Source organism: Hyaena hyaena, unplaced genomic scaffold (assembly GCF_003009895.1).
Source record: "Hyaena hyaena isolate Hyena2069 unplaced genomic scaffold, ASM300989v1 scaffold_674, whole genome shotgun sequence".
Lineage (NCBI taxonomy): Eukaryota > Metazoa > Chordata > Mammalia > Carnivora > Hyaenidae > Hyaena > Hyaena hyaena.
In genome coordinates, this window is record NW_024081309.1 from 864,803 (window position 1) to 892,369 (window position 27,567).

General features: G+C 38.0%; 1 protein-coding gene across 2 annotated transcripts in view; it reads left to right on the forward strand.

Annotated features, from left to right (window-relative positions):
* Positions 1 to 27,567, forward strand: part of ANK2 (ankyrin 2) — a 232,677-nt gene that overhangs the window by 53,520 nt on the left and 151,590 nt on the right. For both annotated transcript variants that reach the window (XM_039217257.1, XM_039217258.1), the window contains exons 3-4: positions 8,783 to 8,881; positions 10,321 to 10,419. In XM_039217257.1, coding sequence (XP_039073188.1) covers positions 8,783 to 8,881; positions 10,321 to 10,419 — 198 coding nt within the window. The remainder of the gene's footprint in view (positions 1 to 8,782; positions 8,882 to 10,320; positions 10,420 to 27,567) is intronic.

The following is a 27,567-nucleotide window of genomic DNA, read 5'->3' on the forward strand; positions in this document are numbered from 1 at the left end:
AGTGGTGCTATAGAGTTCAAGGAGAAAGATCTCCCAAAAGGACATCGATAAGAGTATTATAAATCCTTTTAACATCAGAGAATTGGCCACTCATGGAATTGGAGAAAATATTATACCTTTTTAAACATCTTAATTCTCAAACTTTCTATTTTAAATTAATAGAAAATTATATTCAGAATGGCACTGTTGAGATCACTTTCAAACCAGTCTAGAGCACTCATTTTAAGCAGTGAATGATTGATGATTAGTTAACAATGAGATTTTGGAGTGGTGGTGGGAGTTTGGAGCTGAGGGCCAAGAAAGAATTCTTGAATTGGTGCAAAAAAGGTGATTTTATCAAAGCATGGGGACAGTACCCACAGGCAGAAAGAGCTGCACTTGGGTTGTAAAGAGTGATTCTTTATATACTGTGGAGCTGGGGTAGGTAAAGTCAGAAGGAAGCTTCTTAAAGGGATTTCCATATACTAAATACTCAACAGATTACTGGAGGTTTAGCTATAGTCAAGCTAAAGTTGTTTTTCCCTCTAACAAAGCATTGTCCTTAACACAGTAGGGAGTTACTGGAGATCAGGCTATTGATAAGATTGCCCTTTTCTTTTAATATTACCAAGATATTTGTAAACTGATGACCACTATGATGGAGACTATTAGTTTAACCATTTGTTTTCTGTCCTTTTCTTTGTTCTTGGTTGGGCAGCCAGGAGTGCCTGAGGAATATCACACATACCCCACCTGGGTGGGGGGTGTGCTAGCTTGTGCTTGGCCGTCACCTTGCCTTATGGTCTCTCATCAGTTAATAATGCTTGATTCTTTATAAAGCTTGTAAATAAGTAAACAAGCTTAAACTGTATAAAACTTGTAAACAAGATTACCTGTAGACTTACTCCATATCGTAGAATTTTAAACATAAATGAAGACCAGACTCAGACCATTGTATCTTAGAGAAATTGACCATTGTGGAGCCATTTTTCCAGTACACATTATTTTTTTTTAATGTTTATTTAATAGAGAGAGTACGAGTGTGGGAGAGGCAGAGAGAGAGGGGAACAGAGGATCTGAAGCAGGTACTGCGCTGACAGCAGCAAGCCCTATGTGGGACTCAAACTCATGAACCACAAGATCATGACCTGAGCTGAAGTTGGACGCTCAACAAACTGAGCCACCCAGGCACCCCTCCGGTTCACATTTTGTAAAGATAAAACTGCTGTCAAACCATCTGACTTTGGCATACAGTGATATTGCTGGTAAATGTTTAAAAATTGGCTCTCTGGAGTAGGAGAGAGGGGAGCCCTGATACATATTATTTGTTGACTTGCATAGCAAAATATCTCCATGACGGGATAGGAACACATGATACTGAGAAATATTAAATTAAGGAACTAAAAGAGAAATCTCGGGGCGCCTGGGTGGCTCTGTTGGTTACGTGGCCGACTTTGGCTCAGGTCATGATCTCATGGTTCATGGGTTCAAACCCCACGTTGGGCTCCGTGCTGACAGCCCAGAGCCTGGAGCCTGCTTCAGATTCTGTATCTCCCTCTGTCTCTACCCTTCCCCTGCTCATGCTTTGTCTGTATTTCAAAAATAAATAAAACACATTTTAGAAAAAAGAGAAATCTCATTGATCTGGGGAGCTTGCTTAATCCTCCCTTGCCTAGCTTCCCTCCAAATCAAGAGGATAGTATTTATGAGGGTTTTGAATCCCCTGAGACTTGAAAAAAAAATTCTCATAATAGCTTTCCAGGATCCCAACCTTTACAGGTCTGGACTTGGACATGAGCAACCTTTCTCATTCAATCTGTGATCTCCTCTATGACTTTTCCTTCATCACCTATCTGTAGGCAGCAGTTGCTCAAGTTCAACTTTCCACAGACTCCTCCCTCAGAAGCAAGCAAGTAATCTAAAGCCGAGCGATTTTGATACTATTGCGCCTTCTGGTTTGCTCCTTTGCTAGTAAGTTAAGAGCTCTGGCAGTTTCATTGGTTATAATTCCTCCATCTTCTTGCAGTCTGATTATGTGATTTAGCATGTGAATGGGAGTATAGTAGCCCCAGGACCCATCCTCTGCCCAGTGACAGGGCCATAATAACGGACTATATGTTTGAGAGGCCATTAATCATCTTTCCAATTACCAATGTGTAGGGCATGTTGTTTCCTTTGAGTCTCCCTGTCCCCATATACTTGGACTCCCAAATGTTCCCTTCTGGCAAGCGGGAGGAGGAAGAAAGATGGATGAATAGTTCCCAGCACACATGACCCTGACCAGTATGAGGAAAGTACTTTTTAGGCTGTCCTTCCACATGTCCAGTATAGACCACGTGGGGCCCACCATTCAATGGCTGTGTCAACATTGTCCCAGGCCTCTCGGAGATGAGAGAAGTTAGACAAGGGGTGGGGATGTGGCTCAAGGTAATCTGACAACACCCACCATTGGATTTCCTGGGAAGTTGAGTTATAAAATATTTGGCCTAGGCATGTTAAGCTTCCAACATAGATGGTTAACTTTCTTCCCCACTGGACAAGGCAGCTTTTCCCAATAATCAAGGTTTTGAAGAGCCAAACCCTGGTAGTAGGACTGGGACATTCTGTTCCATTATAAGGTTCGTGGGGATCTAATTCTCTAGTCTCCCAGGGCCATTGATTCCCCTTGTTGGTTGTCCCATATACATAGCAAGAAGAGATCTTCAGAGTCTGGGCTATGGTCTCTGCTAGGGTGAGAAACAAGTTCCTTGCTATGACTGAAATGGGAGGGGGGCTACTTCTGATTTCTTCATTGAGGGAGTGGAAGATTTGATGGCACATGGTTGGATGGTAGTGGCTCTCTTGAAATATATAGCACAGTCCTTGGGTCTCTGCCTCACCCATGGACTGGATGCCAATTCGGATGCCCCATTGCCATTTAGAATTTCCTGGGTTAATGATGGTCAAATGAACAGGGTTACAGGCCTTTGGTTGGCAACCTGATATAGGAAGGAGCACTGTTATTCCTTCTTTTTTCCAAGTAGCCCATGAAACACAGCTCTAGCTGGGGCATAAAAATTCAGGTGTATAGGCACATAAACTGTTTCCTCACACATGTATTTGTCATTGAGTTGGTATTCCCACTTCCAATCTAAGCCTCCACATGGTATATCAAGAGTCCTTGGGCCCTCAATGACAAGTGCCCGCTTTTTTCATATGACAGATGCCACTGGACCAATACCTATAACTGCATATATGTCAAACAGCATTGACACTGGCTTTGGGGTTAGTAATTTGTGTCCAGCTGACAAAGCTCCCTGCCCCCTTCTTGGTAGGATCGGACTTCTAATCAATCTTTATCTAGGGAGTATTGTGGGTCAAAGCAAGTGTATTGACTCTCCCATTGGCAGATAGAATAGGTGGTCTTATTGTGTCTGCAGGACTTTTCCTTGGCATGAGAAGTGGGTTTGGTATAGTAAGGGTCCCAGTGACTTCCTAGCCTAACCTGGTTATGTGACTACATGGGTCACATGATGAGGAATCTAGGTCTACAGAAGGGGTCCAGATTAGAAGCAACCAATACCAACGAAGCATCCTATCCACAAAGGTAAGGTGAATGCTAACAGTAACCTCTCACCACACTTTCAGTTGGCCAGATGACCTCTACCAATCTATAGCGAAAAGTAGAGCAAGAATCACAATAACAGTGAGAAACAAGAGGTGACAGTGCATCACAGAAAGGAAGCAAATATAGAAAATAAGAACAGTCTATTTGTTCCACTGGATCGTTGATTCTTCAAGCCTCTGCCATGCATAGGTTAGTCAGCTTCCGGAGTGACTAAAGCAGGGCTGCAGTCTCCCAGAGCCTCTGGAGTGGCAGATTGCTTCTTCCATATGGTCAGCTTGCATGGCATTGATGGATCAGGAATGCACTCCCAGTTTCGAGATGCCAGCTTCACTCTGCTGTGATGAATCCAGGGGCCCACCTCAGTTACCTTTACTGCACTAGGGGTGGACAAAATGACAGTGAACAGGCCCCTCCAGGAGGATATAGGGGTTGGACATTCCATTCCTTCACCCATACAGGGTCTCCTGGTTTAAAGGGGTGAGCATCTATGGTCAGACTCACAGGTAATTGCTTCCCAATCCAGTGGTGTAAGGTGGTTAGGGTAGAGCCAAGGGCATGCACCTGTTGCTTTAGGGCTAGACTGATTATCTCATGTATACCCTCCCCTTATGCCCTTGATAATAGGGAAGGACACCCATAAAGGACTTCATAAGGGGAGAACCCCGTCCGCTTAGTGGGGCTACATCTGATTCTTAACAAGGTGATGGGCAACACCTGGTTCCAGTGTAGGTGGGTTTCTAGATGAAGTTTACTTAATTGCAGCTTCAGGGTTCAGTTCATTCATTCCATTTTCCCAGAGCCCTGGGGTCGGTATGCCGTGTGTAACTTCCAGGTGATTTTTAACCCTTTGTCATCAATTGCACCACCTCAGCCACTAATGCTGACACATTATCTGATCCTATAGTGATAGGGATCCCAAGTCAAGGAATGATTTCTTTTTTTTTTTAATATTTTTTTTATTTATTTCTAGGAGAGAGAGAGAGACAGTGTGAGCAGGGGAGGGTCAGAGAGAGAGGGAGACACAGACTCCGAAACAGGCTCCAGGCTCTGTGAGCTGGCAGGCAGCACAGAGCCCGACACGGGGCTCGAACCCACGAACCGCGAGATCATGACCTAAGCGAAAGTCGGACGCTTAACCGACTAAGCCACCCAGGCGCCCCAGGAATGATTTCTTTTAGGTGAAGTTGACCACTTCATGTGCTTTTTCTGTTCGAGTAGGAAGGAAGGCTTCCATCCAGCCTGAGAAAGTGCACACAAAGACCAGCGGATATTTATAGGCTTGGACCCAGGGAAGCTCATCACATTTTCAAATGGGGCTCCCCCGACACTCTGCACCCTAGGGGTGGCCTTGAGTCCCTGGCGTGGGTTATTCCGGGCACATGTTTCACATTGCTGCATATTGCTCAGGTTATGCTGGAGAGTCGAGGGATGTGGAAATGTCAGCTCAACATAGTCTCGAGAGCAGTTTGGCCAATACGGGTTTCCTGATGGAACTGCTTGAAAAAGCTGGAGCCAGGGTCTCAGGTATTGCTATCCAGCTGTCCTCAAATTCCCACCAGCCACCTAGGAGGTAGCTTTCATTTTCAGTCTTAAACCAAGTACTCTCATGTTGTGAGTAATTAGGGTCCCATTCTGTGAGGGGACTAGGGAACAGGGTGGCAGTTAAAGCTCCTGATTCCACCATTCCTTTGGAAGCTGCGAGCTTTGCCTCTTTGTCTGCCTTAGAGTTTCCCTGTGCAGGCCTGGTGTCTCCCTTCTGATGTCCCCGAAAATGCATGACTGCCACTCTTTTTGGGGCCCACACAGTATCTAAGAGTTCAAGGATTTCCTTACCATACTGTATGTCTTTCCTCCTGAGTTTCTTAGACCCTTCTCTTTATATAAGGCCCCATGTATGTGGAGGTTGGTGAAGGCACACTTAGAGTCTATGTATGTATTAACATGTATCCCCCCCACCAGGAGGGCTCAGGTTAGCACGATGAGCCTTGCCTTCCAGGCTAAAGTTCCCTTTGGGCCTGACCTATGAATGGTGCATTGACCATCTGCTGGTTAATGGACGTCTCTGGATCAAAAGGGCTGTAGAGACAAAATGCCTCACATAGTCTTTCATAGAACTGGCTTAGGCTCTCCTTGGCTCCCTGGAGCATTTCTGATATTGTACTCATATTTATGGCCTACCCCCCTGCCTCTTTCTTCATGCCATTTAGAAGGTATTCTTGATACCATTTAGTCCTTGCAAGCCCTCCATGTACACTTGAGTCATTTGGGTCACATTTGGGGTCCTCCCCAGGGAAATGAGCCTGAGCATAAGCCCGAGTGTCTAGCAACCCAGCGAGGTGTTCTCCTATAACCATTTTAGGGCCACCTGGGTAATTCAGCAATGCTCCTCTGTGTCAAAGAGGGTCAGGAGGAGTTGGCAGGAGTCTGTCCTGGTAGGTTTATGGGTTTGAATTATGGATTGCATTAGTTTATGGGTTGCATATGGGTCTTCTCCATATAGGAGGGAGTATGGTGCTTCCAATTTGGGAAGTCCGTAGTGGTAAAGGGTTGGTACCCAAAAACATGCTAGCCTCCTTAAACCTGGCCTTCCTGATTGTAATAGACAGGTCCCCTAGTTTTTCTTCAGTGACATCTGTAAGGCTTCTCAGTGTTGCTGCAGGGAAGGAGTGTCTCTGCTGGCCTGATCTTTTCATCACCTTCCAGGAGGGGTATATGGGGTTAGGACTGGTGGTCTGACTGAGCCAGTTATGGTTGCTAAAGGTGGCGAGGCCTTGGGACTAGGGGCAGGCTCCAGTGGGGTTTCAGCAGTCTGGGTGGTTGGAGACATAGGTGGCAGAGTGAGGGGTGCAGTCAAGCATATGGCGGTGGGGTCCCCTCAGGCTCTCCTGACAGTATGGGTTTTTCAGGTTTTGGTTGGCATTTGGAGGAAGCCATGACCTGAGCCGTTATAACTTTACAGTTCTCTTCAATATGGACTTTTAGCCAAGGTGGCTGGGATGGGACCAGGTCTTGCCAACAGTCAATGTAAGGAGATTGGTCAGGGAGGCTTGGACACAGAGTGTCCAGAGCTTTCTGGAGTTAATTTCACACCATAATCTCCTGAATATCCCTTTTGAAATTCCTCAACATACACTCCAGGGGAATCAGTTTACTCTAATTTCCACCCATTTCCTCCCCCTCAGGGACAACTTTCACACACAAGAGAGGGAAAAGGGGGAAGGGAGGAACTAACTTGGAGAGGACATGCACTTGCTTTGTCCATTTCTGTCCACTTTCCTCTCTGAGATATTTCAGGTGCCTCTTAGCATTGGGGGGTTCAGTATCAAGGAAGTCTGACCCTCATACACCCTCAGCTGTATGAGGTCACCCAGGAACTGCGGATGGGGACTCAACACTCACTTCTGCCCATTGATCAAGTCGGAAACTTTCCGCTGTTCCTCTCATTCACACACAGTCACACAGCGACTACAACCCGCTGCCTAGTGCCCAGCACCTTAGAGTTGGTTTTGTTCCTTATGGAAATACTCAGGCAACTAAGAGGCAGACTCCCCTTCTGCCTCTTAGGGGCTGGTTTACCAAAATGAATCTGGGTTCTTACCGGTCTGATGGGCTGTGCTCCCTGAGCTGGTTCCTAGGCCTCACCGGGGTCCTTTGTGCATCCGGGGCCCTTGCCCCAGCATGACAGGAGGGGCTAGACTTCTACTGTCCAAGTGGTCCACTGGTGCCAGGTGATGTTGCCCCTCCCAGTGCCACGAGTTTTGAGCCCCACTGACAAGGGAGGTGAAACACTGTCTCCACCTTCTGGGCAAGACCCTTATAATGTAGTGGTGAGTCACACACAGAGTGAGGACACCGAGGCTTTTCTTTCCAGGAAGCAGCTTTATTTGTGCCAGCACAGGATCAGCAGGCTAAGATCCAAAAGGCCGAACCACAAGTGTAGCGGGGGGGAGGTTGCATTTTGTACAATTTTTGCTCCTTTGTCTTCCATAGATGGTAACACACAGTCTGAATAGGCAGTGTATGGTCCAGAGTCCTGAGGAATGTCACACTTGAGCACATAGCCAGTTTGCTTTTCCTTGTCTTGAGGTTCTTACCACATTCCTTATGGAGGAGCCCCACCACATTATAATGCGGTAAAGGCAGTTGTTTTCCATTCTAGAGGTCACTCTGAGGCCCACCTATGCAGGCAAGGGGGGGGGAGTTACACTCAAACTAATCTGGGTGGTCTGGTGGCCAGAGGTCTCATCAGGGCAGTCCCAGGGCTCAAGGAGTAGTTTCTGTTTCTAATTGCCCGAGTAAGAGATAGCTGGAAAAAAGATCTTAAAGAAAAAAGTGGTACAAGCGTTGGTGAGTACACGGAAATGGGTAGTAAAGGTCAAGTCTTAGGGTCTAGCTGGTGACAATAATAATTCCAGTGCAGAATAAGTCCAGCTGTTCTATGAGTAGGCCTTAAGCACTTGGGAAGTATATCTCCAAACCAATAATCAATCTCTAGTCCCACTTGTTCTTGAGTAGCTGGAGTGTCTGAAGAATACCACACATATCCCACCTGGGGGTTGGGGAGCTTGGGGGGCGGGGGAGAGTGCTATTAGCCTGTACTTTGCCCTCAGCTTGCCTTATGCTCCCTCATCGCTATCAGAAATTACAAGATAAATTTTTAATTCTTGGGGGAAAAAACCCTACAGACAAATTAGTGACATCGTGCTAAATGTCTTTTAAGTACAATGTTGTTATTGCAAAGTTTTGTTACCTTAGAAATTGTCCTATGGCTTTCGAATCACTTTTTATGAAAAAGATATTTCCTTCCCATTTGTGAAAAAGTAAGATTTATTTAAACTCTCTCAATGTTCTAGAAACTGGAAAGAATTTTATTTGTGACTGGTGCAATAAATGATACAGTTGCTCTTTTTTTATTCTTGTTAGAAAAGTATTTAGATATTTCTTAGTTAAAAAATAGTTTGTTGAGAGAAAGTTGGCAAATCCATGGCTCTAAAGAATATTTACTACTTTGCCTCTCTAAATCAAAAACACTGGAAATTAATCTCTGCATTTAACAGCTTCAAGCTAATGCAAACAGAAAAATACAATGAAGAAACCAGAGTCTGTCTAGTTTCTGGGTTAAATACTTGCAAAATAATTAGCTGCTGTGAACAACTATTACTCCACTTCTGAGGACTCGTTTGCTTCTCCTTTCAGAATGGACTCAACGCTCTCCATCTGGCTGCCAAGGAGGGTCATGTGGGCCTGGTTCAGGAGCTACTGGGAAGAGGGTCCTCTGTGGATTCTGCCACTAAGGTAATCTTCATGCTGGTAGAGCTTATTTCCTTGGAAAAGAGGAAATGATTTAAAGTTATTTTGTCTGGTTATACAGTGCAGAGGCTTGCTGGAACACCAAGATTCTTGACCATGAAGAACTGAAATTGAAACTCTTTCCACTAAACTTTTTTGAATCGATTCTTTTAGGAACTTATCAAACATGAGACTGGAGAATTCTGTGTACTTTGTTTCAAATATTTTGTCTTTTTATCTTTGATTCACATAGAGACTAGATTAATATAATCCTGTGTAGACAACAGCACCTATTTTCCTAATTAGGAAAATTCACTTTTAATAATTAAAAGTATATTGATGTAGTAAACTTCTCAGTAGAAATGGACAGGTAATTTTCATGCTTTAATGAAGTTGTCATATCTTTTAATGTATTCATTTAACTTGTTAAGAGAATATTCAGAATCTTTTATGCTGCAATGGAAAAGGGATTTTGGATCATGGATTGAATTATTGGGAGAAATTAGATTTTGTCACTATAATGTGTGTTTGTAAAGCAGTTGGACTCGTTTTTAAAGAACTGTACAAGATGTTTGGTATACTAGAAACTATTGTTTTTTTATTGATAGTGCTTTTACTAAAATATATTTGAACTCTGTCATTGGGGAGTCATATCAAAAACAACACATTTAAGTATTTTCTTTTCTTTTCTTTTCTTTTCTTTTCTTTTCTTTTCTCTTCTTTTCTTTGAGGGAGAGAGAAAGAGTGGGGGAGAGGGGCAGAGGGAGAGAAAGAATCTTAAGCAGACCCCATGTTCAGCTCAGAGCCCAATGTGGGAATCAATCTAACGACCTTGGGATCATGACTTGAGCCAAAATCAAGAGTTGGATCCTCAACTGACCAAGCCATCCAGGCACCCCCAGAAACAACATATACATATATAAAAATTTATAATTATCATCACGGGTGACAAATCTTTATCGTTAGAAGGTGAAATTTTAATTTGGAGGAAAACAGTAGTTAGTCAGAATGAAGCTTGTTGCCCAGAGCTAGAGGGTGATTATAGGGTTGTGAGAGATGGAGAGAGGCGAGGCTACAGGCACTCAAGCCTCCAGCTGGGGCTTCAGTCTGAGCAGGGATGGACATAAAGAGTGCTGGAAAGAATTAGGAATATGGCCAGTTAACCTGGATTTCTAACACCTCATGCACACATGATTGTCAAAATACAGACTGGCCCGACACCTCACCAGAATGGTAAAGCATAGAAAAGGAAAATACTGTACGGGAGGCTCAGTGTTTAGATGGCAGACAACTTATTCCCTTCCAAGGTGGGCTACTATCTTGGTTAGAATGACAAGCTTTAACCACTTGAAGTGATCAATAAGCGAAACTGAAAATGCTTGTACATTCGATGTCTACAAAATTAGGAAACCTCTAATATTTTCTATTTTGTTTCTCCAAAACAGAAGGGAAACACTGCTCTTCACATTGCGTCTTTGGCTGGACAAGCAGAAGTTGTCAAAGTTCTTGTTAAGGAAGGAGCCAATATTAATGCACAGTCTCAGGTATTGCGTTCAGATTTTCTCTAGTGTGAATGACTTTAAATTAGAACAGCTTTGTGAAATTGACTTAATGGGTTGAGCCAGCTGTTGGGTAGTTAAATTTGCTATAAATACTTCTGTTATTTATTTTAGCCACATTATTTTATTAACTCATGCTATGATATACATATATATTTTTTGATGTATTATGATTTCCCTCTTAATATAACTGAAGATTTGACAACTGCACAATCTATCATTCTCTTTATATGCATTAAAAAAGCATATAAAGTGTTTTCTTCCAGAATGACAGTGACATCTGTGAAATATGAATTATTCATGCAAGTTCTATGTTGTGCTATAAAAGTAGTTTCTCTCCTTAAATTTTAAAAATTCTCAAAAGATTAGCATTCCAGTGGGAGATCTGCTCTGAAGTAGGAATCACACTAATTACCTCATACCCCAAATGTGGACTTTATAAAACTCCTAAAGGAAACAAGAAACTTTGTGACCCACAGCCTTATAATACATGTAATAACAATTATATAGGATAGAAAATGCATGTTCTTAAAATGAAGAATTTTTTAATTAAAAGAATGATCAAAATATATCATATTATAAACTTGATCCCTATTTTCTGAGTGAAGAAATATTGCTTTGCCCAAAGTCTTACTTTTGGTATCTATTATGAATTTATGTAGAAATTGAGGGGTATATCTTTTAAAATCCATTTCTTCTGTCTCTTTTTCAAAGATTTTAGCTTTTCTGATATCACAGGCCATGCCATGGGGGCTATTAGCAAAATAAACCAATTCCTCTCTATCTATTCTTTGGGATAATCTTACCAGCTTGCTTCTGAGGGTCTTTGTGTAAGAATATCTCTACCTATTTTGTTCATTCATTCATCATGTAGACATGGCTCTAGAGGTATAAATAACACTACAGGGCAAAAGTTAGAATCAGCCCTCTTTTCTTTGACTTTGATCCTAGGGAAGAACCTGTTGAAATTATGACAGACAAGATGTTTTTTATTTTTATCTCTATCATTTCATAGTGTTTGAAATAACCACACTTTTTTCTTTTAAAGCACAATCTTTCTTTTAAAACTCAAATACACATCTCTATTTTTACATTTATGAGAATATTCCATATTGTAAAATCTTCATTAAATGAAAAAATTTTTTAAATGATACCATCTGTAAAGAATTCCCATATATTGTATGAGGTATAATGGCACCTTGGGCTTAGAGACACAGGACTTGACAAAATCTACTGCTCTAAACTAAGGGATTGAAATCTTTTCTTTATAGCAAGAGAACATCTTTTTGCTCTAGAGCAAAGGTTCCAAACTTTAGCTGGCATCATAATCACCTACAGGGCTTGTTGAAACTTGTGTTTCTGGCCCCAACCCCAGAGTTTCTGGTTCATTTCTGGAGTGGGACCTGAGAATTTACATTTCTCACATAACACTGATGCTTCCAGTTCAGGAACACAGTGAGAACCACTGCTTTAGAGAATAGAAGAGAAAACTGGGCTTAAGAACACTGCAGTAAGATTCGCTAAATACAGGTTTAACTATGTGTATAAATCAGTAGTTTGTGTACTTAAGCGTGGAAATGAAAGCCTGGTCAAGTTCAGTTGCCCATAGGAAGTTTCTTTTAATGGGAAGTTCACATGCTAACTGTTAGTGCTGTTAGTATCTATAAAAAGAGCTTAGTTACTTTGCTCAAAATGACCTGTTGAACATTGTGATTTTATAAAAGTTGATGAGTAGCAAATACTGCAAGATAAATGCTTATCAAAAGTTATATCAGTTATTATACTCTGATTGTTGGAAATTTATATGCTTTGGAGATTTTTCGAGAAGAACAAGCTAAAACCACTTAAGTGATAATTTGCTTTCAAGAGTCAATGAGCCCATTCTTTATAGCCGTAATCATGCCAGATTATAACAGATCTTGTAGGAAGATTTATATTATCATTAAAGCAATCTTTATTTGTGTTTAATTAGCTCAATTCAGGATTCATATTGTAGGGAATCCTGACAACTAGCTTCAAACTGGTTTTATATTATAAGAAAGTTTTGGAGTGAAAAAAATTAATAATTAAAATTTAGGATTTTTTTAATGCCTAAGTGATTTGATAAACCCTATCAGATTATTTACTATATTGAATTTAGGTGGCCAGCACTACCAAAGAACAAAAATTACTATTACTTAAAATATTTTGTAATTTAGAGGTGTCTGGGTGGCTCAGTTGTTTGGACGTCTGACTTCAGCTCAGATCATGACCTCATGGTTCAGGAGTTTTAGCCCTGGGTCAGGCTCTACATCAGGCTCTGTGCTGACAACTTGGAGTCTGGAGCCTGCTTCAGATTCTGTGTCTCCCTCTCTCTCTGCTCCTCCCCTAACTCATGCTGTGTCTATCTCTCATAAATAAATAAATAAACTTTAAAAAACCATAATTTAATGATTGAGATTAAAATATAGGAATTTATATAAAACTGGTTGATTTTTTTCCCCTATGTATGAACAAATCCCAAAGGCATGGTTTTAAGGACCATTAGGAGAGGATATGAATCCTTCATATGTGATTCTCATTAGTCTTGTTTAAGATATAGATTTTTTTGCATGACAACAATGGACATCAGGTGGGTTGGTAGGACCATGCTCATGGTAGTTAGATACTCCCTTCCATTTGAGAACCAGAAAAGGGGTATAAGAATACCAAATGTGCAATATAAATCCTGAATTTTGTACTCAAATTATACTTTCTCCCATATCTTTCTATGAACATAATGCAAGACAAATGCAGAATAGTCTGTTACTATAGGAACGTTGATAGCTGCATAGTACTTTGCTTTTGACCAACTTCTGAGTTTTTTGGAAATGGACCACTAAGGTTCTTGTTGAATTAAGAAAAGCTCCAAGGGATAAATATTCAGTAAACATATATGGATCTCCTAGGTAATGGAGAGGTATACATCTGTGGATTTTTCTGCATTCTCTACATAGACTGTGAGATCCATAGGAAGCTTACCTTTATATGACACAGTGCCAATTTTGGTAGGCAGTGTCCTTAATTCATGAATTCAGAACACAAGCAGAAATAATTTAAGAATTTTAGATGGAATTATGTGATCAGTATAACAGTCCACTGGTGTTTAAGTTTCTGTGCTCAACCATGGTAGTAGTGTGGTCTTTACTGAGTCACTTCTCAATCTGAAGCCCCAATACGATTTCAAATATTGCTCAGACCTTGTAGTTCTCTGGCTTGGTTCTTTGGTCTCCTGGATTCGGTTGCATGGAGATCTTATCAAGATCTCAGTGCAAGCTGTGTTGGTGGAATGATGGAGCTAGAAGTCAGATTAGAGTGAGTGGAGGGATGCTACTTGCTTTGAGGATGGTTGCTTACTTTCTGAAAACGTAGGCACTTTCTGACAATCTTTACTCAGCATATGAACATCCTCTACACAGTCCTACAAAGTAATGCTGGAATGCTTCCTGGCTATTAGTACTGGCAATTATTGGTCACTTTTGTAACCTATACACCCATTAGATTCAGCTATATGACTTTGAAACAATTGTTCCAATTATGTATTGTAAAAGAAATTTTGAAAAATAAATTAAAAGCCACTCTCAGAGTAATGAGCTCCTTTAAATTCTTGTAGCACTTTTGGCCCGTTGATATTGCCTATCTGGTGTTTATTTTTTGTTATGTATGTCTACAATTTCTGCAAGGTGGTACATTTCTTGGGAGAAGATTATTTTTCTCACATTTCTCTGTATTTTTAAGATTTGTCATAATGCCTTGCATATATATGATTGGAGGCTAAACATATGCACATATATTCTTGTAGAAGAATTAGCTTCGTTGTGTATCCCAATCATTTTAACAATAGATGTTAATAATAGTACAAAAAATAATATTGACTCCCAGGTGTTATCTCTGATACATAGTGTATATTATCTCTTCTGTTCTTCATTTACTCTGTCCTCATGGATGACAAACTGAGACAAAGATGATTCATTCTTTTACTTGCTCATAATCTTCTTCCCTGGGCAAAACCGCTTCTTGGAACTCTTGTAACAGTTCAACCTTCACTACAGACCCCAGAAAACAATTTTTTTTCTTTCATAGTTTATTGTCACGTTGGTTTCCATATAACACCCAGTGCTCATCCCAAGTGCCCTTCTCAATGCCATCACCCCCCTTCCCCTCTCCCCCACCCCCATCAGCCCTCTGTTTGTTTTAAAATTCTTTTTTCTTCTGGCCCAAACTCTGTTAAGGTCCAAGTCAACCGATTTACCTGAAGTAGCATCCGTGCAAAAGGTTTAAGGTGAAAACTTCTCTCATAGTATTTTTTGTGAACTATAAACTCTAGAGCTCTGCAAAAATGTTCAAAACAATGATGAGATTTTGCTGTTGTTGCCAAGAAAATCTGGCCTGAGAAATTTTCCCTCTTTAATTTTCTCCACAATAACATGTGACTTTTTGTTCCTCACATAAGAGTATTTTTCCTTGCAATCTTAATTATATTTTCTTGTGTAAAGCTATTAAAATCAGAATGACCCTCATAAAAAATATAGTTACTTTAAAAATATCTTTTTTTGTTTTTGTTTTTACAAAGCAAGATGGTTTTTGTGCTGTCTATTTGACTGCAATTAAAAAAAAGAAAAGAAAAGCACAGTGAATCCTGGCATAGGTAATGTCTCTGCACAGTAGAAGCTAAGTGAAATTGTGGAACATGGGCACCATAAAACTTGTGGTTAAATGTAGCCTTCTGACTTTTACCTTATACAATGGGGACAGGGATGTTTGAATTTCCTGATAGTTACAGAGAGAAAGGAAAATATGACTTCATTAGAAGAAAGGATGAGTCAGAAATTCCCACAAGACTCTTGAAAGAGTATGTGGAAGTATGTGCCAGGGAGCTAAGTGTGGGTTGGAAGAGATTCCAGATGCCACAAAATTACAACCCCATAGTAATATCTTACACTCAGCCTCTTGATTTTAATGTATATTTTTATGTATTATTTAATCTCAAATTATCTTTACAATGATGTGAATTAGCAACAATTACTCTCATTTTGGATATAAGGAAAATTGATGCATAAGCAGGGAATCCAAGGTCTCATAACATATTAGTGATTGAGTCACAAACCCAGGGCCATTTGTAATGGATACCTTTCTTCCAATAGTCCTCTACATAGTACATTGTTTCCTTATAAGCTTTCTCTACAATTTCTGCCTCTTCTAGGCCAGTTCATAACCCTACCTACCTCCCACAAGAGCTAGGTCCCTGGCTCAATTGCCATCCATTTTCTCAGGATCTAGTTGCTAAAATGCTGGGAATAACTAAAAGCATTCCACAAAAGTGAGGCATTTCCAAGTAAAGGGATTCATGTACACTGGGACACCTATCTACATTTGGGACATTTTCACTCAGGCATTCATTCTCTTAGAGTGCTCTTTTATGAAACACAATTCTTAACACATGGGAGACTTAAATATACGTTCTGAAGTATAGTTTGTATTTCTTTTTGATTCATTTTTCTTATTAATTTTTGCATTTTTCTACTTTTTCCTGAATTTCTGTGTTTTAGTATTATGAGGATTCCAGAAACAGTTTTTTTCTCTTTTCATTCTATTTTAGTGGTTAGTGAGTCCAAATAAGATATTCTGATTTGGTATGCTTAACATATTTTACTGAAAATTTATGTCTATTTTTCTTGAATCCTTTCTCTTGTTTTATGTTCACTACTCTTTGTTCTTTCAATCCTGGAAATTTCATTCCAGAGGAAAACTTTTCTATTTGTAACACAAACATGATTAGACTTTTTTTCGTTAGCTTTTAGATTTTCAGACCATGGCCAACCATTAATGCCAGTTACAAGATTACATGACCATTGTTACACCCCCAGAATTTTAGGGTGCATATGCCTATGCAATGACAAATGTTTTGTCAGGTGTAGCTTCCAATAATTTTTACTTCATTGGCCTTCACCCATTGTCACAAATAATTTGAATTGGGCTGTGAAGAGGAAGGAGCCTACACAGTTGGCCAGCATGCCCATTACACTGAATTGCTTCCATATGGCCTTGGAGCCATCCCTGGCTCTTAAAACAAAAACTCATAATGGAACATTCCATTCTGTCACACGTGCGTGGGCACGCGCGCGCACACACACACACACACACAGAGTATATAAGATGGGATCCAGAATCACAGATCCAAAAAAATTGTTATCTTTTTAGCATTTTTTTCTCCAAATAGATACATATAGCTCTTTCTTAATAAGGTTCTTAGTTGTTTTTATTAAGAAAATTATTGTAACACAAATTATTTAAAGTTAAGGTGAACATGTACTTTCATTTGACAGAGGATGAGAAAGAACTTGGGACACATATGTTGTCTTTTTGACTCTGAAAATCAGTTTATTGCATGATTGCACATTTGCAAGTGAATCTATGTTCCTCAGCATTCTGAGTCAAACAAAGGAAGTATGCTTTTCCAATTCTCCATTCTCTGATAATGTTTAGAGTAATGATGAAAATTGCCATCTTTAAATTTTTGCGTAAAATAGAATTATCTCATATTCCAGTAAAATTTCAACACTAAAAGTACTAGTCTGTTCACACACACTCACATCTGAAAAGACATGATAATATTTTCATTTGCAATAAAATAAGGCAGTTTGCTATTTTTGAAATAAAACTGATACATTTATATTTTGTCTTTATGTTTATTTATCTGGGGACACGTGATGTGGCAAGGCTGAATACTAGTTGCTATCTTGTCCTGAAACTTGAATGAACTAAGACATAAACATCATTGTAAATCTACAGTAGATACCCATTTATTTATCACTTTAGAAGCCTATCCATGTCCACTATTATCGTATTTTGAAGGAACTAAATTTGTAGAAAGGTGAGACTTGTAGGAAGAAGAACAAAATGGCTAACATGGATCTATATTTCTCTTCATAGAAATAGAGTTCAAATTCCATACAGAGGACCCTTCTTCTGTCCTTCTGAGTTAAAATGGAGGATAAGCACCTCTGGCAGCAAATAGTTAAAATAGAACCAGAGCGGTTTGCTCCTTACCTCACACTTAACAGCACAATGTGTGCATTCCACAGCAACTAAGATGCTAGGAAGACCTCAAAGCAATGATCCTTCCAGACAAAGGTCACAAAACAACACAAAAATGTGAAAACATGACACTAAGTAAATGAAGTACAACTTGCCAATAGAAAATTATTGGAAGTAGTCATTCTCTCCCTCCCTCCCTCAGCACATGTTTGGGTATTCAATTTGTGCCCCTTAATGTTTGCTAGAGATACAACTTGGGGTTGGAGTGGGGGAGACCAGAGGAAGTAGTGACTGAACTGTGTTTTTTTTTTTAACTCATAGATAATTTTATTTTTTATATCTATTTTTTCCAGCTTCAGTGAAGTATAACTGACAAATAAGATTGTAAATTATTTAAAGTGTACAGTGTGATAATTGGATATTTGTATACATTGTGAAAGGATTCCAGGTTAATTAACATGTTCATGACCTAACGTATAGGTTTATTTTCCTTTCTCTCTCTCTTTTTCTTACTTTTTAAAGTGAGCACATTTAAGTTCTCCTCTTTTAGCAAATTTCAATTGTATAGCCCAGTGTTATTAACTATATAGTCATCATGTTATACATTAGATCCTCAGAATTTACTCATCTTATAACTGAAAGTTTATGTACTTTTGCCACCCTCTCCCTGTTTCCCTCACCCCTCAACCCTTGAAAACCATTTTTGTACTTTCTGGTCCTGTGAGTTCAATTAAAAAAAGATTCCACATATAAGTGATACCATGTAGTATTTATCTTTCTCTGGTTTATTTTACTGAGCATAATGCCCTCCAGCAATTGTTCTCTTTAAAAAAGGAATTAATGTGAAAGTCAGAGGTAAGAGGAGTTGCAGTGTGCTGTGGGAAAATGAAATAGTACATGTGAGAGGCCAAAAGAAATCTGGGGACTGAAACATGAAGGGGAAATGTGGTACATATGAGGGTGAGGGAGCAAATCACAGCCTGCAGGACTCTGTGAGCCATGTTAAGGATCTTGTTTTAAGATGTTTATCCTAAGCCCTCTACCAGCCTGAGGTAAAGGTGGGAGACAGAAAAAGATAAGATTTGGATTTTGAAAAGATCACCTTGATGCAGTTTGGAGAACTATAAATGGGTCAGCATCATAATAATACCTCCTTTATAGAGGATATGAGAATTGAATTAGTTAATCCAAGTACAGCACTTAGAACAATACCTGGCATAAGAACTCAGTGACTATTAGCTATCATTGTTTTATAGATAGATAGATAGATAAAATTTTGGTTACGTTTATCTATATTTAGAAATGTGGGGGGTGGGGGGAGCAGAGACAGAGGGAGAGAGAGAGAGAATTGCAAGCAGGCTCTTCCCTGCCACACAGAGCCCACCAGGGGGTCTGAACCCACAAACCACGAGATGGTGACCCCAACCAACACCAAGAGTCAGATGCTCAACCGAGTCACCCAGGCACCCGCTAGCTGCCGTTGTTAATGGTAGATGCAGTGATGGCTCCTTTGTGTCAGAGCAGCCTCTGCATGCCTCCACATGCACAGTGGAGACAGAAGCAAAGTCAGTTCCTTGACACAGGTTAAGAAGTTCTACTAAAGGGGCACGTGGGTGGTCAGTCATTTAAATGTCCGACTTTGGCTCAGGTCATGATCTCACTGTCCATGGATGTGAGCCCTGCTTTGGGCTCTGTGCTGCCAGCTCAAAGCCTGGAGCCTGCTTCAGATTCTGTGTCTACCTCTCTTTGCCTCTCCCCTGTTTGCTGTCTCTCAAAAATAAATAAAATGTTAAAAAAATTTTTTAAGTAAGTTACTACTAAAAATGCAATCTGTAGCTCCCGTGACTGTTTTTTTTCCACATGCTCTTTGGAACACTGTTAGTTCAGGTGCATAAAATTGCATTATCCTAAACACAGATACAGTGGTAATGTACTAGTTTAAGTAATTCAGTAGTTAGGACATTTAGGATACAGACTGATCAGCTAAAGACACGTGCAGCTTCAGATTAATGGATCAAATAGAATTCTCCTATTAGATATTCTGGGTGATGAAAATTGAAATGCAATGATCAAAATATGTTTTTAAGTATTATTTTTGAAATTCGCTTTCAGAGAGTAATTCGAATGTGGAAAATTCTAAATGGAATAACATAAGCCAGAGAAGAGTTGTTTACACTTACTTAAGGTAAAATAGTAAAAAAGATTTTTGAAGTGTCTGCAGTGTAGTATTAGTAAACCTTAGTTAGAACAAAACTAACTAGTGTTAGCTTTAGAACATAACTAAAGGCATTCCACAAAAGTGAGGCATTTCCAAGTAAAGGGATTCATGTACACTGGGACACCTATCTACATTTGGGACATTTTCACTCAGACATTCATTCACTTAGAGTGTTCTCTTATGAAACACAATTCTTAGTACACGGGAGACTTAAATATACGTTCTGAAGTATAGTTTGTGTTTCTTTTGGTTTATTTTTCTTATTAATTTTTCACTGAAGCTAACGTACAAGTTGAAAGCGTGGAAAAATAACTTTAAATTGCTATTTAAAAAACATCCAATGATCTTGATCAGTCTGGGTTGGTTTTCTTTAAAAATAAAGTTCCATTCTACACCTTGTATTTGGGCAGTTACCACTTTTCAGAACTAATGGTAGTAACTTTATGGGTTATTTTAGTTCTCCATTATAGATATTTTTATGCCCAATATTTTAATATTATTTTCGATGATATATTTAACATGTATTCATATCAATAGATTACATTTTAATAACCTAAAAAAATTACCCAGTGAGGAATATCAGGCTGCGACAGGGGAAATATACCCAAACCACTGCAAAACCATTTAGAATAAGTTATTAAAGGTATTCTCATGAAAGCCAGTGGCAAGAAAAAGATTCTTCTTAGTGATACTGTTGAACATTGTGTTCAATCTTTAGCCAATGTAATAAATTAAGAATATGAATGGAAAAGGAAAAGATGAAAATGTTGTTTTCTATAGAACATATGATTATTTAGAAAGCCCAAAGAATCTGCAAATCAATGAAGATATTTTTACATTAGCTGACTTATTAAAAGCCTGCCGCCTGCATTTTTCTATCCCGCGAATCACAGAGCTGTTGTCCTTATATGGTCCTTGGCTAAGATTTTATTCAGCCAAAAAGTTAAAATGAATTATTCTCTTAAAAAGTGAATACTAAAACAAAGTGGTAAGCTCCACGTGTAAAAATGGTAGATTAGGACATCATATTCTGTAGAAAATTGGATTTATGAAGAACAGGTTAAAGCTTCATTAGAGTGTGTTTGCATGACCGACTTTATATATTCTGTTCTTTTCAAAAAAATTAGGAAATACTTTTTGTTTAATGATTTTATTTTATTTTAATTGTTTATTTATTTATTTTGAGAGAGCAAGCAAATGAGCATGGGGGGGGAGGGGCAGAAAGAGAGGAAGAGAGAGAACCCCAAGCAGTGCAAGCCTGATATGGGGCTCAGTCCCATGACTGTGAGATCCTGACCTAAACCAAAATCAAGAAAGAGATGCCCAGCTAACTGAGCCACCCAGGTGCCTCAAAGTACATATTTTTTTATTTACAAATAGCAACCCTTTAAAATTTTGGATGGATTTTTAGGAATTAAAATACATGTGAACCAACAATGTCATTTAAAGACATTTATTAACTCTCTGTCTGAACATAACTTGGTATAGTAATTTGAATTGTAACCTTTAAAATTTTAACTTTAAATGACATGTTGACTTGAGGTTATGAAGAGCATGAAACATAAGCAGTCGAATAACACCTTGATATTAAAATGCAAAACAACAAAGGCATATCTTTTCAGGAGAGTAAGATAAATACATCACAAAGTAGAGACAAACACAGGATCTGGGCAAATTCCACTCTGGAATAAGAAAAGAAAGGTAATAACATATGTTTAAGTAATCCAGGAATACTACATGCAGAGATGGAGACTTCATGAGAAATTCTATAGTCTAGTGGTTAGGAGCCCTACCCAATCACTTTTTATTTGTGTTACCTTGGCCTTGTTACTTAACCTCTCAGTGACTCCATTTCACCATCTATAAAATAGGCATACTACTATTTACTATACAGGGTAAATTTTAAATATTAAATGGGTTAATACATGTAAAATATTAGAGCAGTACCTGGTACTTAATACATGTAATATAAATGTTAGCTTTTATCTTAATAATTAAATATAATGCTTTATCTACTTAAATTATTGAATAAGTAATAAATGGTTTGGAACACTAATTAAATGAAAGGGAATTTTAATTAATAAATCTGTTGTTTCATCTGAGAAATTATTTTCTAGAGGTAGTGGTAGAGAAAAGATTATACAGAAATTTCATCTTCAGTGATTAGCAATATGTAAACTGTCCTTGGTATGACATTGGTTTGGAACAAAGAACATGAAGCTGAATGATTAGAAAAAGCACTTGCTACAAACAGCAAGAAAGAAAAACAACTATATTCATTGAACACATACCATACACTAAGCACTAATGTACCCACTAGGGATACAACAAAATAGCCTCTTTATTAACTTTGGGTAGTTAAAACATCCACATTTAAAAGCATCACTTTTTTGTGTGTGTTTTCTTTATCTAATTAATTTTTTCCATTTTCTGTTGTAACATAACATCTATTTTAATCCTGGTATTTATTTAATAAATTTAATAAAATATGAGTTAATAAAGGAACAAGCTGTTCTTCATTTCTGACGCACGAAAAACACATTTTGAAGGCAGAAGGTAAAGGATTGCTTACATACAAATATCCTTATTTTTGTTTTTATTTCAACTGTTAAACCAGGCTGCCCTTCCTATGTTTTCTTAAGATATTTCAAGTCCCAGCCTCTTATTGTATTACCTTACATGAGAAGCGGGGAATTTGGGGCAAAACTATTTCATTGCTAATATTTGTTACAATCTTTCAACTCACTGAGAACATTCTTCAAACAGTATAAATTTTCATAAACCATTTACCAATTCTTTTGTTACCTGCTGATTTTATAGCCAGGAACTGTTTGAGGCCAAGCTACCAGATGCTGTCAGCAATCTCAGATAATATAAGCTTTCTTAAATAGTGTAGTTTTTTAACATCAGGAAGGGAAAGCACTATCTAATGATGGACCATGTTCTAATATTAGATCTTTAAAGGTACTTAAATCTAAGCTATCTGATGGTATACTTACATGATGTAATAAATATTCACTTGCCACAAACAAAAGGAAGGTAAGAATTCTGTTCAAGGGCAACGATAATACCTTATGAACACAAACTAAGAGTAATCCATTTTTGCAGTTATATCTGTTAAAATATCGCCATCAAAGGTCATAATAATCATCATTGTGTCGGTTGGCATGACAATTATTTGGAGCAGGCATGCTCCAGAAAACACATCTGACAGATCAGCCTAGATGATTGTTTCTGGATACATTTTGAAGCCAATACATCTAGGCAGAACTATCAAAATATATTCTTGTTTAAAGTTTTTTGTAGGAGGATAAAGAGTAAATAGGGCATCCTTATATAATTTGATGGGTGAGCCTTGAAGAATGACCTCTTCCCTCAAAATTATTCGGGTGCCAGATGTAGCTTCTCTATTTTGAGATCAACAACTCTTGCACCCAAGTTTTTATAGCATATCAAACACTTTGAAGGAAAGTGTTGCTATAGGTCCCTCTAGGCTGGAGTAAGACAGCCTCTGTCTCAGTAAGGATGTGTCACACAGTTTTCAGGAGTACCGTGAATCAACCTTGCCACCTCAGATTCTAATTAGAGTTTATTTTCCTGAATAAGAATTCTCTCTCCTTTCCACAATGATTCTTCCTGTAACATATAGGTACCTAAGAGCTCTTCCAAGAAACAGCCTCGGGCACATTTAGACAACCAACTTCTGTGTCTTTGTCCCTTTTATGAACTCAGGATTGTGGATGGCAATCAGCAAGTTTCTGTTTTTTAAAAGTATGACGTTTCCCATCATCTATTGCATTTTCCTTATTTCTATGGCTGCCAAAACCCAAAAGTTCAGTTATTGCACCTGCCTCATTCTGGGTTTTTCTTATCTCTGCTAAGTCTCTGCAGCCAAAGTTTGTTTAGGTCTGCTTTTATTGCCTTATCTTGATTATGGATGTGTGTGTGTGTGTGTGTATTATATACATATATAGTTTAAATAACCTTAAATCCTTTGTGTATATGGTTTTATTTCAAGATATAAATTATTTAAAAAGTGCTCCAAAAGACACAAAGTCTGGGCTCATGTCTAAGTGGTTCATGTGGTTCATGAGTTTTTGGATCATTAGATTGACAATATTCATTCTTTAAGATTATATCTTTGGCAAGTTGTGAATTAGAACTTGTGTTAAGCAGCTTTTAAATACCTAGTATATCACTTGGGGCTGGTTATTTTAATGGATCTATTTTCTTTCATAGTCTCAGCACTGCCCTGGGAGCACTGTCTGCTCTAACTCTCCAGCAAATTTTAAAAGAGCTTAGAGAAGGGCAAATCAGCACACACCCAAACCCACACTTAGTAAGGGTAGAGTTCTATACTAAGACTTTGGTTGCTCTTAAACTACTCTGTTTCTCAAACATTACTGAACCTGTGTATATCACTAGGTCTCGTTTTAATTTCTCTTGGTATAATATGTGTAGCATGATCTGAATGAAACTTTGGTTATCCCCAACTGTTAATATTAAGTATGAGGTAAGAATAACATTATAATTCCAACCACTTTTGAGTAACTAAGAAAACTTACAGCAACTATTTTGCAGAGAAATTGAAAATTTTACAGTGAAAAATTTTTTTAAATGTTTGAATCCTAATGGAGTGTGTCAGTGTGTTTGTGTGTTTTTGTGTCTGCATGCTCTTGACCAAATGTTTTAATTTTTAAATTAGAATATCAAGTACTCCAATCATTAAATGGCAAAAAATGATTGACATTGCTGAAAGAAGCAATAATTTCATTTCATTAAATATTTGGACTTTCTAGATGCAAGTTATTGGGCAATAAAGAATGCTGTATGATTACCTTCTGTATTTAACAAAGCTAAGTTGACTAGTTGCAGCTGTTGACAGAGTATCAATGTGGCTTTCGATAAGTTGATCCAAATGAACCATTTTGTGTTTTGATGTTAGATGTGCTTTTGAAGACTTGGTGCAGCATTGTGGTGCCTGAGTGGCTCAGTCAGTTCATCGACTGACTCAGCTCAGGTCATGGTCTCACAGTTTGTGGGTTCGGGCCCCGCGTCGGGCTCTGTGTTGACAGCTCAGAGCCTGAAGCCTACTTCAGATTTTGTGTCTCCCTCTGTCTCTGCTCCTCCCTGATCTCTCTCTCAAAAATAAAAATAAACATTAAAAATAATTTTAAAGTAAAAAGCAAAAGACTTGGAGCAGCATTTTATTTTCTCAAAGGCAGCTGGTTAGAAATAAGAAAACTTTTCAGTCATCACTACTTAAATTTTTCTTTTTTTGTATAATATGTGAGAGAACTAAAAGAGTTGTAGCTTATTTTGAGTATATTAATATGGAGCATAAGAAACTCTTTGATCCTGATTAGGTTTAATCAACTTCAGACTGATAAAATAATAACCAATTGAATTAGTACTATGGCTTAATTAAAAATAATTATTTCAAGTTTATGGATTTTACTCTATTAGGGGAAAATAAAAGCACCCTACAATGACTGTTATTAACTTAATTTTTTTCAATATTGTGGACCTATACATCGCAGTCAATCTTTTCCCTTTGGGAGATGACACATTTTCTTTTGCTTCTAAGCTACTGGGTCATTTATGAAGTTGCTCAATAATACACATTTTAAAGCAACTGCCATGTGTACCACGCAAATTACAATAAGATTTATAAAGATATATATATAAAGACGTAAAGATATGAACCCAGTAATTTATGTAGGTCGGTAATTTTAAAATTTAGAAAAATTTTCTTAAAATGTATCAGGGAACTAATCTCCACCCAATTTTACTATTCAAATATTTATTAACTTTATGTTAAGGTTTCATCTCTGATATTGAGACATTTTTATTACAACTGTAGATATTAGTCAGGGCATAACATCTTCAAATTTAATTTTAGTTGTTATCATTAAAAATTACATGTAGAACATATGCATTCTTATAGATTGTTATAAAATTTTATGTGATATAGTGAGAAAGCATTAAATCCAGTGGTAAACTTGCCATTTCTATCAGTAGCTTAAATGAAAGTTAGCATTATATGTGCAGAAATAACAATGGAAGAAAACTTACCACTGAATACCTTATTTTGTTTGCCACTCACACAGAAAACAATTATTTTAAAATCTCATCTCTTGGAAGGGAAAGTTTATTTCTTTACTGAAAATAACCCACTTAATTTTTTTTTGTAGTTTAACCTTATTCTTCAATATTGATTTCATACTTTTTCTGCAGATGTGCCTCAGGGTCACTGAATGATATATTTTTAATATAATAATAAATTTTGATTTTAATACTTTTATTTCTGTGATAAATTTTATGATATTCCAGATTTTCTGGAAAATGCTTCATTTTAAACTAAATACAGTAGGGTAAGCTATATTTTAGTATAGATATTTCTATTAACTAGAATGCCTTCAACTGCAAATAAAGGAACAACTTACTTTATACTCAGGTAATTAAAAAAGGGACTTTCTTGGCTTTCATGAATATAAAGTTTAAATAGGTAAGGTAAGCTCCATTAGTACATTAATGTTTTTTCAGTTTTTTTTTTTTTCTTCCACTGGCTTATTCATAAATAAGGGACCGGATTTTCTTTTTCTCTTTGCTATGATTTCTGGAAGCTTTATTTTAAGTTGGTTTCCCTTGTGGACCTAAGATTGGAGCCATCTTTTTCTTGTTTAGGGTCAAAATAGGGATGCCATAAGTCCTAGCTGTCGAAAAGAGAATCCTGAACTTGACTGATTGGACCATTTTACTTCTTTTGCCCAAACTTGACCCAGTTTGTATCCAATAGAGTGGAATGTGTTGATTGGCTTAAGTCATTTGATACTCTGCCTAGAGCTAGTAAACGAAAAAGTCCAGCTTCATTGGAACTATGTGAACTATGTGGGGAAGCATAGATACTTTAAGGAAAAACCAGAATGCTATCAAAAAAAAGAGGAAGGATACTGGGTAGGCATGAACAAATGCTCACTATTTCTTGGGCATTCCATTTTAAAAATTAATTTGCTTTTTTCAGTTTTAATATTTTATTTACTTTGAAAATGTATTTGCTTTTTCTATGATTAAAGTTTGATTTTACTTTTTTTTTGGTTTACAAATGTAATGATATGAACAATATATTTATTCAGTTATAGCTTAACAGTTTAATGAGGTATTTATCCACTTTTGCAAAGTAAGACACAAGATGCATGTTTTCAACATTTTGGAGCTATATGAGAGTAAATTAAAACAACACCAGCCACCTCAACTCCTTTGTGGAATGAAGTAGTGGTGAGTCTGATATATTTAAATTTTAAACTTGAATAAAGCAGAAATGTACAAATCTATAATTGTCAGGAACTGAGTAAAATAAGGTAATTCTAAACTGGTAGTTAGCAGTTGTTTATTGGGTGCTTACTGTATACCCAGTAGAGTTCTAATTTCTGTGGAGGATTCTAAACAGTTGTTAGACAGGAAGCTGCTTTTAAAAGACAAGAAATAAAGACAAGCAACAGAAGATAGTATATGACTTGGTACTAAATTATATGGAATCAACAATATCTTAGAAGGAAGACTGAAATTGGCTAAACTCTATTAGAAACATTGACAGAGGTGGGGCACCTGGGTGGCTCAATTGGTTGAGCATCTGACTTTTGGCTCAGGTCATGATCTCGTGGCCCATGAGTTCAAGCTCCATATCAGGCTCTGTGCTGACAGCTCAGAGCCTGGAGCCTGCTTCAGATTCTGTGTCTCCTTCTTTCTGCTCTTTCCCTGCTCTCTCACTGTCTCTGCCTCTCTTTCTTTCTCTCAAAAATAAATAAATGTTAGGAAGGAAGGAAGGAAGGAAGGAAGGAAGGAAGGAAGGAAGGAAG